Source organism: Malurus melanocephalus, unplaced genomic scaffold (genome assembly GCF_030028575.1).
Source record: "Malurus melanocephalus ecotype Western Australia unplaced genomic scaffold, MMel_1.1 scaffold_451, whole genome shotgun sequence".
Taxonomy (NCBI): Eukaryota; Metazoa; Chordata; class Aves; order Passeriformes; family Maluridae; genus Malurus; species Malurus melanocephalus.
The window spans coordinates 195672-209902 of NW_026623683.1; the positions used below are offsets into that span (position 1 = coordinate 195672).

Genomic DNA, 14231 nt, shown 5'->3' on the forward strand with positions numbered 1-14231 from the left:
AGCGGACTGAGAACTCGGCYGCTGGGGAAGGTGGCAGGCTGGAGGAGGTAAAGCGAGCGGTAGATTGTTACGTGGGCGGGATAATTTGGGCAGTTSGCCCAGCGGGGACATCCTAGAGCAGGTGCACGGGACAGTTCATTCCGCGGGATCGGAACGGGGGAAGGCAGGGTGGGGGCGGGAGCGGCCGCGTGTGCCCCGGCCCCTCCCCGCCCGCCCACTGCGGGGAGCGGCGGGCAGGGCAGGGCCGAGCCGAGCCGAGCCGGGCCGGGCAGGGCAGGGCAGGGCGGCGTGGAGAGCGCTAAGCACCCGCCCGGCAGCCGCCGCCGCCGCTCGCAGCCGGCATGGGCCCCCGCGGAGCCCAGCGCACCGCCGGCTGCCTGCTGCTGTGCTGGGCTCTGGCCGCCGCCCGCGCCGCCCCGCGCAGGCTACCCTCGTTCGACGGGCACGTCGCGGAGAACCGCCCGGCGGGCACACGGGTGCGCGGGCTCAGCATCCCSCTGACGCGGCTGGGGCCCGAGCCTTGGTGCGCCAAGGTGCAGGGGCGCCGCTGGCACCTGCAGCTGCTGGGCGAGGGACACTCGCACTTCCAGGTGTCGCTGGACGCGCGCACGGCCCGCGTGTGGCTGCGCACCCGCCGCCCGCTGGACCGCGAGGCGCGGGCGCTGTACTCGCTGCGCCTGGGGCTGTGCTGCAAGCGCTGCGCGCCCCAGGGYACCGCACCCGCGGAGCTGGCCGCGCTCACCGTGCGCGTATTGGACGACAACGACAACGCGCCGCGCTTCGTGGGCCCCGGCTCCGCGCAGCTCCGCGTAGAGGAGACGCTGGCGCTCAAGTCCCAGGTGTGGCAGGCGCGGGCTGAGGACGCGGACGCGGGCGCCAACGCGGAGCTGCGCTACTTCGCCCTCCCGCGCAGCGCGCACTTCTTCGTGGTGCCGCGCAGCGGGCGCGTGGTGCTGGTGCGCTCCCTGCTCCACCTGCGCGCTCCCATCCCGCTGCGCCTGTACGCGCGGGACCGCGGGCAGCCCGCGCTGCTCASCGAGCCCCTGGAGCTGGAGGTGCTGCCGCAGCCCAAGCGCCTCCCGCCGCCGCCGCCCTACCGCCGCCGCCGGGCCGCGCTGCCGCCCGCCGCGCCCCTGGCGCTGGCCCTGCCCGAGGATGCCCGCCCGGGCACCCGCCTGGCCACCCTGGCCCCTGCGCGCTTCGCCTCCGCCTGGTTCGAGCTGCTGTCGCCGCCCGTCGAGGAGTCGCCGGTGCGCGTGGAGAGAGAGAGCGGCGAGGTGACGCTGCGGGCCGCCCTGGACAGGGAGGCGGTGGCCGCCTGGGAGCTCGTCGTCCGCGTCCAGGAGCGCCGAGGTGGGTGTTAGACAAAGTCAGAAGTAGTGGTCTTGTCCCGTCAGGGAGTCGGAGGGTAGTTTGTCCCCAAGTGACAGCAAAAACCTAACGCTGGTTTAGCATCAGGTGTCATGTGCAGTTATGTTGTGGAATGTAGCTTTGGTCTTTTAAATCTGKAAATTACTAATGTTAAAACAGTGAAGATGATAAGTATAATGTAGCTTAGGGAGGGTGAACTTTATAGCTGTGTGAAAATGCTTGGAGCAGTAAGGTGTTTAGCAGAATTTAACTCTTTCACAGCTTAGAATTCTTAGTGAGTGGTTGAGGCACAGCATATTAGGTACACCAAGCTTCTAACACACAGGTGTTTGTTATTAAAATGCTCCCTATAGCTCTCATCCTGTAAGTGCCTAACTTGAACCATGCAGCTGAAGCAATTGAGTTTTGAGTCAGTATTGAAGCTGAGCGTGTTTGGCTCACAGGCATACTGTGGGGTTTTGCAGGGCTGGAGCCTTTGTGTTTAGGTAGCTCYTTTTAAAAAATATCTCAGGACTTCAATGTGCATCATCAAAATGGCATGTCTGTGACTTAAACTGACATTTTTCACAAGCTCTCACTCAAGTTAAAAGGAATAGCTAATTTCACTTACTGATTACACATACTGCATTTTAAAATTCTCTCTTCCTTTTTAATTGTCATCTTGGTTAATATTTTTCACCTATGAAAATACARGTTAAACATATTTTTAATTTGAGARTRGTGAATATCTCTGCATATTTACCATGTTTTATTTTCRTGTTACTTGTGATTGTAACAATGTTCCAAAGATTGCCCAGAATGAGTATTCTGGAGAAAATCTGATCAGAATGAATAAGTTGGTTGGCCTGATTTCATCTTGGAAAGGTTTAGGAAGGGGTTGGCATTATGTGACTTCTAGTGGTTGTGAAAACGATTAACTTCTCAGCAGTGCAGCTGCTCAGAGTGATTTCCCTCAGCCACAGAGMAGCGCAGGCGGGAGAGATGAAAAGCTTCCCACGCGATTCCTTTCCCTTATCTCGTCTGTTTTCTGACTGAGGGGCAGCCCATAGGAGTGAGAGGCAGTTTATTCCTTGGTGTCTGTGAAATCCCTGAGGATGCCTGCAGGGTTCTAATTAGTGCTGACAGTTTTAGTGACATGGATACTTCCCTTGTGAAGCTGGCTACATCAGCAGCTCCTTTCGCTCGGGTTCTGAGGAGCAACTCTCAGATCCTCCTCTCGTTCTCTCTGGGGTTTTGTCGTACCTGTCGCCGTCGTGTGTTGGTGGCAGTCACTTGCACTGGCTTTGTGTAGTGTTCCAGCTTGAACTTTGGCTCCAACCAAGAGCTTGATAGATCAATTTCTAAAACAACACTTTGAGTGTCCTACCCCTGCTACTCAGTCTTGAGCAAGGCTACCTGCCAAGGGGAATGTCATTACTCTGAGGCAGTGACAAAATCCGTCGGGTCAATCCGAGTGTGCTGCTGGGATGTTCACCCACTCTGTCATGCAGCTCAAGTTTCAGCCCGTTGTTGGTGTCACAGTTCCCTCTGTCAGGATCAAGAAGATGTTGTTRGAAAAGTGGTAGCTAATCTTGCCCCCGGTTACTGCTGGTCTCACCTTTGTGATCGTTTTTTCTCTTATCTAGTCTGAATAGAGAAGTCTGAGATTGCCTGGAACAAAGCTTGTCATTCTGTCRTGCCCGAGATTTCACTTCCAAGGCAATGCTTGCTAATGCAGTGTAGAAAAATCTGAAACAACTTTTAACTTAATTTCAGGGATTTTCTTTTTTTTTACCATCGTGTATTTTCACTAAGTAGTTTGGAGTGTTTTCCACTAGCTTGATAAATTACTGGTGGTAGTATGTAGTAGTAAGAGAATGAATCTCTAAGAAATGTGTAGGACAAAGTTCTGACCCCGAGGTTAGGTAGACAGCAATTAATTGTGGACAGTCCAAATACCATACTTTGGATTGTGGTGATTTTAAGATTTGTGGTTTAAAGGAGACTAAATTCAMAATATGTCTTATTAACACTATGGTTTTCATCAGTTAAACATTAATAATGACTTGATACTTTCATAATCTTTCAAGTTGCACAATGCTTATATATTCATTTTATAGGAGTTAAAATGCATTTAACATAATACTTTGAAACAGATTTAGAAAGTTCTATCTCTCTCCTTACTTGCAATCCAAACTGCAGTAATCTGAGAAAAGATAACATAAAGGAAGGGAGGAGTAGGAGAAAGGTTCCTAGCRTAACTACATGTTTTACTTAGGCTGAAATAGATGTAGAGTTTTGCAAAAGCTCTTGGAGAAAGCACAGTATTTACAGAAGTGAACTTTAAGGATGAATTTGTGTGGTTATGATTACACTGAATTTTGTTGTGAATAAAAGTGCAAGTTCAGTTTTTTTCTCCAGTTTATTTACTTTGCTTTTAACATTGGCGATCACTTATTTTACATTTACATTACACATAACCATAAACATTCCTGTAGCTGTGGTTTTCTAGTATTAGACCTTGTGAGACCAGTTATCTATTTGTGTTCAAATGGTATAAAGTTGTAATAATTTCTTCCGCACTTTTTTTTTTCACTTTCTCCTRTTCTTACTGCCTGGTAACTGAGAAATAGAAATGAACCAATAATTAATTCTGTCATTACTCTCTTCAAACCAGGCAATGATGTCAAGGATAAGACAAGATGTTTGAATACTTAGTATATCAAGTCTACCCTCTTTTCCCTTATCTTTTCAATGTAGTTTAATATGATTCATTTGTAATGTGCACTTCATTATCTACAGTAGTAAAGAGTGCTTAAAAGTGTTGTGGCACAAGTGGTCCTAATGCATCTCTAGGAACAACAGCTGATTTTTTTTGACTGATGGACAATTCTCAATATAGTAGCAAGAAGATGGGTACATGATAATAAAGACAACATTGAACAGTTTTTTCCTAGTTTGTGACAGTCCCCTCCTCTTTAGTTCATAAATGGGACTGTGTAGGAGATGTCCTTTCCTGAATTAACTTTTCTTCACAGGAGTACAAATGGCATGTGACAGGCTGTATGTTTGTTTATTTTTCCCCCTTCAGCTAAACCAGAATTTKAAATATTTTTCTGTTTACTTCCTCCCAATTCTATCCTGAATGATCAGCACAGCAGTGTGTCCAGGGCTGATGTTCCAGGTGCAACCAGACCTTTAGCATCTCAATATCCAGATCTCTTCCATATGTTCATGAAAAGGAAGGGTTTTCTCTCTGAGTTACATCTTGTTGAAGGTATGAGTTAAGTGAGCTCACTCCACTTGGCTTGGCAAGTAACTACCAATGTAACACGCTCACTCCTCACTACCTGGAGTACTTCTTAGCAGACCATAGGCTTTGTGCTGGTGTATATTTTCCTGTGTCAGGGATAGCTTTGAGGGGCATTTGCAGTATGAACAACTCTTCAGCATGCAGGGTGGAGTTTTTTTGGCAAAGCTGCAGTTGAGCTCTAAGATTTTGGGTAGTGATGTGCACAAATTATTTCTATAATTATTATTTCTATAATTATTATTTCTATAATTATTGTCACTATGAGTGTTTACATGCTGTGGTTACTTTGTGGCTGGACGTATTTTGGTTATAAAAGTAATTTTTTTTTTTAATGTAGATGCCAAAAAGAATCCTTTTTTATCMTTTGAAATAACGATTTTGGCTATTTGACTGCTACAGTAAAATTAACTGTATTCCATAGAGGAAATAGTGTGTCACTAGTTCTGCTTATTTATCTATATCTCTGTGATTATTTGATACTTTGTAGACAGTTTTATCATAGTTTTTGTTTCCTGAAGGCACTAATTAGTCACTAGAAAGGAGCAACAGAACAATCTGGATTATAGTGCCAAATTCTCTTGTAATGGAATGGGTTCTGCTGTATCTGCTGTACTTGTGGAGGAGGAATAGTTCCAGGGCCTGGACAAGAGAGCAGATAGTGCCTCAATTGGTATTTCAGCTTCAGGTGAGCTCTTATCCAGCCTGGACTTGAGCACTGCCAGGCTTGAATMATCCACAGCTTCCCTGAACAACCTGTTSCAGTGTCCCACCATCCTCACAGTAAAACATTTCTTCCTAATATCTCACCTAAATTTCCCCTCTTTCAATTTGTACCCATTACTTGTAATGTACTTCAATTTGTACCCATTATTCTTGTCACTGCGATTCCTCACGAAGGGTGTCCTTCTGCCTTCCTTGCAGGCTCCTTCAGATACTGTAAGGTGCTGTGAGGTTCTGCCTTGATGTTGGACAGAAAAATCAATCTTGAGAGCTGAAAACACTTGAAAGTGAAGTATGACCCGGCAATCTTCACATTTTTCATAATTAGGAAACATTTTATCCAAAAGAAAAGAAACCAAAACACAAAACTTTACAACAAAACACAAAACTTTACAACCCCAAACCAAAGGGAAACACCAGGAAAACCTCACACTTCAGTTTGAGCCATGAAATGCTAAACAGAACTCCAGAATTTTGGGGCTTAACATGTAATTTGGCACATGGTCCTTGAGAAGGAGGTTCCTCTAGGAGTCTCTGATTACTCAGCCCTGGGTTATATTCTTCAGTTAACCTTGCCTGGAAGGACTGATTGTTATGCTCACGTTTTTTGTGGCATTTCAGGCTTTTATCCCATTCAATTTATTGGGACACAATTWATTTGCAAAAGCATAATGGTATTTTAAGTTTTTACCCAGTGAGCAGAAGGTAAAATTTCTTAGACTGTCATACACATTAATATTTCAACATGGGGTAGCATTTAATTTGAGAAGGAGCCATTTTTATTCCATTAGTGCTTGGGGGAAGTGCATTAAAGATCCCTCCTCTCTAATCCTGCTGTCTCAAGCTCCCTTGACCTTACTTGATCCATGGGCATTAGCTTTGTAATCTCTTGTCGTTCATTTTTTCTTATCAGAGGATTCACTGAGGCTGATGTTTGATGTGCCTTCCAACAGTTAAAAGCAGTCACCTATATTTTAAATATATTTGTCCTGTTTAAATCAACACAGTGGAGATACCAGTTTTAGTAATATTTTCATCTTGAAGGATTTCATGCTTGGAAATCAAGGATCATCTGTTTTAATTTTATCTGAGGCCTTAGTCCCTTACTAGCTGTATTGATTCTGGGGGGATCATCCCTAAGAATTAAGTAGTTAGGTGATGTTTTGCCTTTTGTATTTCTTAKTACCTCTTTCATGAATTATAGCTGTTAACAGTTACACTTCAAGCTGAGCTTAAGTTGAAATCATCATCTATTACCCAGCAGATGGGTTTCATTAAACTGCAGTGGGTTTCATGCAATTAAGTCAAAAGAAAATGTATTTTTTGTGTGCATTCAGGACAGCTATGGGTGTTTACAGGCTTGGAATGTTACAGATTTGTGGTAGAAAGGAATGTCTGAGGAAGTTGTGGAGCACCATCTTGATGTTTGMTCAGTTTGAATGTTTTGAAATTATCTGCTTTCTATTCCAAGCAGTCAGATTAAAAATATCTTTGTGAGACTGCTGTGACTTGAACACCAAAGCTGTGAACATCTTCTGGCTGTTTATCATCTCAAACATTCAGTTTCTGCAAAAGAAATGAACTTTTTCCCCTTTTTTTTTGTTAAGATCTAACTAAATTTCAGCACAAATTTGACAATTTGGTAGAACTAATAAATTATAGAACATACAGGCTGGGTTGGATGGGGCTTGGAGCACTTGGTGTAGTGGGAGATGTCCCTGCCCATGGTGGGGAGATTGGAATGAGATGACCTTTGAAGCCAAATAATTTTATGATTCCATAATGATCCAAGGAAGTGCAGTAGGCTCTGTTAGTGAGGTGACTGATTGTGGTAGCATTTCTACCTTTCCTTTCTTTTTTTGCCCCTCCTTGCACATGCAAAACAGACAAACAAGCTGAATTTTCCCCAAGAGATTCTAAGAAAATGTCAAGGAAACTTCCCATCTTACAATGACACAGTAGCTGCTACTGCTTTAGCCAAGTTTTCTTATGATAATGCTTTTTGGCAATCAATAGTAATTCATTAAGACACATGTTTTGTTATTTAAGGATGTCTGTTGTGATTATTAATTTGCAGTCATTAGTTCACATCTGGGCATGCTTGGTTTCCCTGACTGCTGCCCTCAAAAGATTGATGCCACACTGGGAAGTCCCTGATAACATAGTTACCACCTTAAAGTCTTTTAATTGGTTATTCATATKAATATCCTCTCTGTCACAATCATCRAGCTCTTCTGAYGCTTTCTTTACTTTTGTTTCCTGTKTTGCTTTAACTTCTATTTTAAAAGCCACATGATGGTAAGGAGCAGAGACATGCCAGACTGTCATTATTCTATCTGCAAAAAAGATGAGGCATATTAGGAGGGAACATGGGCTGTCCCCAGCTTGAGCCCATCAAAGTTATCTCTTTAGAAGGTTCATGTTTTATGAATGAGCAAACTACTGTACTTAAAAGTAGCCCATCATATACCTCAGGAATTTTCAGAAATGACAGTAGAGAAATGTTTGTGCATAATTGTCCTATTTTTTTGAAGGATATACAGTAGGACTGGGTACAATAACCAGTAGCTTTTATCTAATGTTATGGTATGAAAATGGGAAAARAGATTTCTCCTGATTGCAGCTAGAGGCTTAGGGCATTAAGATTTTTTTTTCTGAAAATGTATCTTCCCAAACTCTATGTCAGAAGATATTTTACATGAAGACATATTAYAGAGTGAGGTTTTAAAATAGCACAGTATGATGTTTGCAAAAAGTCTTAAAACTTCAATATCCTCTCAACCAACTCTAAAATGTTTAACTTGCAGTATCTGAAACAAAAAAAACCTTGAGTTTTCGAAAAAGCATTTGTCTATTTAAAGTAAGAGCCTTAGAAGTGGGAGCAACTTAAAAAAACCCCAAAACCATAAAGAAAAATACCAGCTTGTATACTTAATTTGCTGATGGATGTAGGGCAGTATGTAATAGCAATAGTAACCTCAAGGCTTGCAAGACTTTTAACACTCTCATAATCTCCTTTTAAAAATAAATTGTAATGACCTCAAAATGCCAGGAGCAACCTAGCTTCTCACCCCTTATTGTTTAATCATAATAATATAATACCTCTTCCCTCAGTACATTCATGGAATGTATAAGTTTGTCCACAATTGTAGAGACATGTTCAGTCAACTACATATTCTCTATTGTCAGATTTTTTAAATCAGAATGTTTGGCATTGTCAGTTTTATCAATTACACTGATGCAGASAAGCCTACATTTTTAATGAATATAAGGATTTTATTTTCAAGTCTCGTCTTATAGAATTATCCATTGGATTTTTGAGAGAAAAGACAGTCATATAATCCTAATGCAATCAGAAGTCTGAGAATACGTTGGATTTCACAGATTGACAGCATCTTTTATAATKTGACATGGTGAAAAGAGATGGGTTTAGAGGCAACTCTGACCTACAGTATTTGAAATTGCTGTCAGACTATTTMAGCAGGCATGTTTTTCAAGGCTTGGTTTGACCAGAATTGCCTTCAAAAGCTGCTGTTAACTGAATGATTAAGTATTAAAGCCTTTGCCTCCTTCCTGTCATCCTTGGTGTAACTTTATTGGTAGGTGGAAGAATATTTTTTTCTAGTTGCTGTATGAAATGACAGTATTTATCAGTTTGCAATRTCCCTACAATCCAATGAACCTTCATAACCAGCTGCAATAGCAGGTTAGAGGAACTRCTTTGTGTAACTTTATGTTAAAACACCTTCCCAGAAAATTAATGGTAAACGTCACAAAAGAGTTTTTTCAGATAAACCTGGACTCAGTAAAACTGTAATGAACCTAAAGCAGAAGAGAACCATTATTTCATGGTACCTGATTGCCTTTTGTAATTTTCAGTATGCTCTTCAATTTTGACAAGTATTTAACTTGGACTCTCTCAGGAGGTTCATGATTTTGAGAGGGCTTTCCATTCCCAAGTTCCCCTGCATATTTTAAATTTGATGTGCGAAGTGTAGCCTAGTCTTCATAGTCTATGAGTGTTAAGGCTTTTTCCTATTTTGTTTGTTTGGTGGTTGTTGTTGTTTTTGCTGTTTAGATGCTTTAGAGACTTTCTCTATTCTTTTAGTGACTCATAACAATTTATTTCCCTTTTACTAGGATAAACTTCCCAACAAGTATTTTTGTTTGTTTTTCTTTTCATTTTTTTTCAAAGGATGAAAACTGGGAGCAATGGCATACCATACATTTCCCATGAGCAGAAGCTTGGGCCAGCTACTGTATTACCTAATGTGGCTGGATTTCAGAGCAAGGCAGTATAATAAATCCTTATGTTTATCAGTTTTCAACCACAGATAGGCATGAAAAATAAGCAATTATAGATAGATACCTATGATGAGGTTTCAGCAGTGGATTATAAAGATCGATTYTGGTGATAGGGAATGAATTTCAGTGCTGCAGCTTTTGTCAGTTATATTAAGTTAAAAGGAAGTAATTCCAACTGGAGGGAATATCAGAGAGAGAAAAAAAACAGACTTCAGGATGAGCTGCCCTAAGAAGGATTTTTGATGATACAAGAATTGACTCTAATAGGGAATTAAGCAGCTAAAGTAGGAAAAACCTCTGGACTAGAGTTCATAATTTTAGTTTTAGTTTTCTGTATAAATTGAAAAGAGAGCTGTAGAGAGGGCTTAGATGTGATACTGTGTAGGGCRAATAAGTGGTGTTTGCAAATACATGGGAAAAGCAATCTGCTTACRGAACCTGTTTTCATTAGTTTCCCTGCTGAAGAAAAAAATAGGGAAAGATACTTTCTGATTGAATAAAAAGATGATTTTACCCTTTTGAATATGAAGTATTATTTTCCRTATGACTTTTAAAAATACTGATTTTTGACATAAGATGTCCCATTGTTATGTTACTSTCATGTTTATGATCAGCAAGGGCCATTTTGTGTTTTATCTCCTCTTGCTCAATGTCTGTGAGAAARCAATTTAAATTTTTCTGTTGTCTGAAGCTRGGGAAGAAAATCTGTCAAATGCAAAATCTGTATGTGTGCCAGCAACCTAATTAGCAGAACCATTCTTTGAGCAGGATTTCTTTTGAATGGATGACATTGTGTAAGGTATCTRTGGTGTGCCTGGCTTGAAAGTCAARCATCTAGCATTTAATGTTGAGGCASTTCTAATTGGTATTGTCTTACACAATGGTATGAAAATTCTTTTTGGGAAAATGAAGCCTGTGTCACATTCCTGACTTGGGATCTTGGTAGWGGCTGACTTGCACTGCTGAATCTAGTGGCAGGTATCTCCACTGCTTGTCAGGGCCTGGTACTGGGAACAGATAATTTCAGTAGAACCTCTCTGTGTGTTTGTAGGACTTAACCCAAATCCACAGAGGATTATCAGTTTTAAGCTCTTTCTGCTAAGATTTGAGTGGAATTGTAGCATATTATTTCTCCCATAATGTAGCAATATTACTCTACATATACTACTAATAAACTACTACTAATCATCATATATGAATGCAGATGCATAATAACACACTGTTACTATTAATATACTGATGTACATATATAATTAATATATATGTAGGTACATAAGGGGGATGTTTTGATGGACAAAGGCATTGAGATTCCTGAACTATAGAGAGGTGTATGTTTCTAAAATTTCTATCCATCCACTATATTGAAGCACAAATAATTTTCACGAGCAAGGTAGAAAATTATATTATGTGCCTTATTAAAAATGAGTTCAAAGTCTAGTTTAAGGTCCATTCTGCAGGCAAGCAGCAGTGTCAGATACAAAACACAAGAGACTGCCTCTTGTAATGTGTGTRTCATGGTAATTACAATAAAGAAAAAGTTTGAAATACTTGCTGTGCTAATTAAAATGTGGCATTATCCATAAAAAACCATGTTCATGAACATGTACCTTGAATTCCTTAATGCATTGTCCTGCTAGACATCTCCATATTACATAGACATTATTGTTGCTGTCAGTCTCTTCATCACATTCACTGTCCTCTGGCAAGTCCTTGTCCAATCATGCTTCRGTGGACACTCTGATGCTGTTTCCACAAGTTGTCAGGTCACATTTGTAGGTCTCTGCAGAGAAGTACAGTCCTGTTCGGTGTTTCTGCTGGAGTTTTTGCTTTGATATATGGTATGCAGTCTAGGAAAATTTACTTGCAGTCATTTTCCTCCAGACTGCCTTTATCTGTGAAATCATGATGATTTATTCAGCATTTTTTCTTACGAATCAGATTGTCTGGGGTTGAGGGAAGAAGGTAATACACCAATAAGATCTGTAGGATCATATGCAGTGGAAATGGATGCTGGTCAAGAGAGGCACTTGAAGCGTGKCTCTTCCATTACCTGCACTGCAGTTCCTGCTGACTGTCCTAACAAAATTCTTCAGATTATTTGCATTTTAGAGGTAGCCAACATATTGTGGAAARCTCTGGTCTTGCCAAGATGTCTGAATGACACCAAGGTCTCTTAAATGTTAAAACACAAATACCTGGAGCAATGTGTCCAAGTCCTTTGAGTTTTGAGCAGTAACATTTTCTAAAGCATGCAAGGATTAATTTTGGTCCTTATGCACTTTTGCACAATGTTCATATAACTATTTCTCAGTTTCACATATGATTCTAAGTACCAGCATATTATTTTTCAGTGAATTGATATTGGTTAAGTGACCAAGGTGGGATTTGTAACATTTAATACTCCTTCTTCAATAAAAAAATAATTATTCTTCATTTGGGACTTACTTTTTCATAGAGGAATACATGCATGTTAGGAACTCTAGCAGGATTTGAACCAYAGTGAGTTCAGGGAGAGTGATTAGGAGAGTGATTTCCAGACTGCAGAGGGACAAATAACAGTAACCTTTCTACTCCTAGCAGGGTTACCAAGGTAGCATTCAAATCCTCAATAGGTCTTGCTATTATAGGGGCAGATTTTCAAAGGTACTTAACTCAGCTTCTAATTTAGTGCATCTACTTTAAGCCCTCAGTGTGCCCAGGCAAACTAGGCTAAGAGTGGGTATTTACAAACTTTGGACAGCTTCCACCAGAGCTGTTCTTTCGAGAAGAGACAGGCAACTTCGACATTACCTTCTCCCTTTCGCACTTTGTTCGGACACTTTTTAATTAAAATCCTTGGAGGGTTCAAGTAGTTGCTGATTACACTTGGCACTTTCCATGTAGAACTCACCCTGGTTTGTGTCACTGGGGTGTATTTCAGCCTTACATCAATACCCAGCATCTTCCCTCCTTTGCAGTTYCTTGGACCGGCTGACCTGGGATTTTTGGAATACACATTCTGACATGAGTCATGTTTATTTGAAACACATCTGGTACTCTTTATTATAGTAGTGGGAAGTAATACCCATGCTGCTGCTTTTGAGATATTTGGAGGTTTTAAAAAGATTTTTTTTCATCTCCTTTTTTTTTTTTTGTTTGGGTTTTTTTTGTTTGTTTGGGTTTTTTAATGCTATACAGAGGAGAAAGCAAAGCAGTTGCTTTCAGTCTGTCTGAATGCTGAAGGGAATTTTACCTGGGTGACTGCAAGGGAAGTACAGCAGCAAAGTAGGCTACTGTGCCCTCACCCGTGTCAGCTGTGTTTTGTAGTGAGGCAGTTTGAGTTTCTCTTTGGAAATCTCACCTTCACATGCCGTGTTTTAAAGAACATCTGTCCAGAGAAGCTGAATTGAACATTCTTCCACAGGGCTTCCTAATGCTTCTGTCTGCAGAGGTGAAATAATCCATAGCACACACAGCTTGTCTCACAGTCAGGAAGATTTTGTAGGACTTGGATGTCCTTTGGAATTTTTCTATTAAAATGTCAGAACATGTTGTATCTACATGCATTGGTGCAAGGCATAATAAGAAGACCCAGTACAGGTTATTTTTCAGGAACCTGATCACTTCTGTGATTTACTATTTGATAAATTAGATATTGGGTTTTGCTGTAGGCACAGTTTTTTCRTATGTGCTATGTTAAGCTGATATTATATTCCCTGGAGCGTTAGGTTCTGGGTACAGGGTGTAATTACAAAGAAATTCAGTTGGATTTAACAAGATACTATGAATATACTTTTTGTTGGTCTTTAAAGAAACAAAAAAAGGCCATATCTCACAGATTTAAAATTCAGATGAATTAATGTACTTCTACAAGGTGAGCTAAGAGAGCCTCTGTGATTGTCTTGGGTGACTGTTGATTGTTCTAATAGGAGAATTTTCTGGGTAAAAATAGAATGCACTCAAAGGTCGTGGGGGTTTAAGTGTCAGAAATCTARGCTAAGAAATTTATATTTGACTTTGCCAGTCACGACACACCAAGGAGTTTTCTTCACAAAAATSCACAAACTGGCTGTTCCAAAGTTGCTGGGTTTGCTATGCTGTACTAAACATGCCATGTGCTGGCAGACAGGAACTTCTGAGTAAGGGAAGCTGAAGCTGCAAGAGGCGGTGCTTCTGTGTGAGTGAAGGGATAATGTCAGTAAAAAACACCTTAGCCAAAGGAACAGATTTTAGTTGGACACAGATGTTTTTTGGAGGGGGGTGTCATGCTGCAGTGAAGGAAGGAAAGAGGGAGAGTGAGTTCATCCTATGTGAACTTCCTGGGAGAAAAGGCTCCTTAGCAACATAACACTGACCACAAGATTAGATACTTTAACAGCAATTTATATTTAAATACTAAGTTCTTTGTATTATTAATTAGATTTAAATTAAAACTGGTAATTTTCGATGTTCCTTTTTGTATGTTGTTTCAATTCCTGTCGAGCTGTTTTGAAAATAAATGCATGTKTGTATGTTTTCATGTATGCATAAATAATAAATCAACACTGAAATCAAGTATTAACAC

General features: G+C 41.1%; 1 protein-coding gene across 1 annotated transcript in view; it reads left to right on the top strand.

The window, feature by feature from the left end:
• The first annotated feature begins 341 nt into the window (after window positions 1-341).
• LOC130581955 (neural-cadherin-like) overlaps window positions 342-14231 on the top strand; it is a 59264-nt gene continuing 45374 nt past the window's right edge. The window contains exon 1 of the mRNA XM_057380378.1: window positions 342-1353. Coding sequence (XP_057236361.1) covers window positions 342-1353 — 1012 coding nt within the window. The remainder of the gene's footprint in view (window positions 1354-14231) is intronic.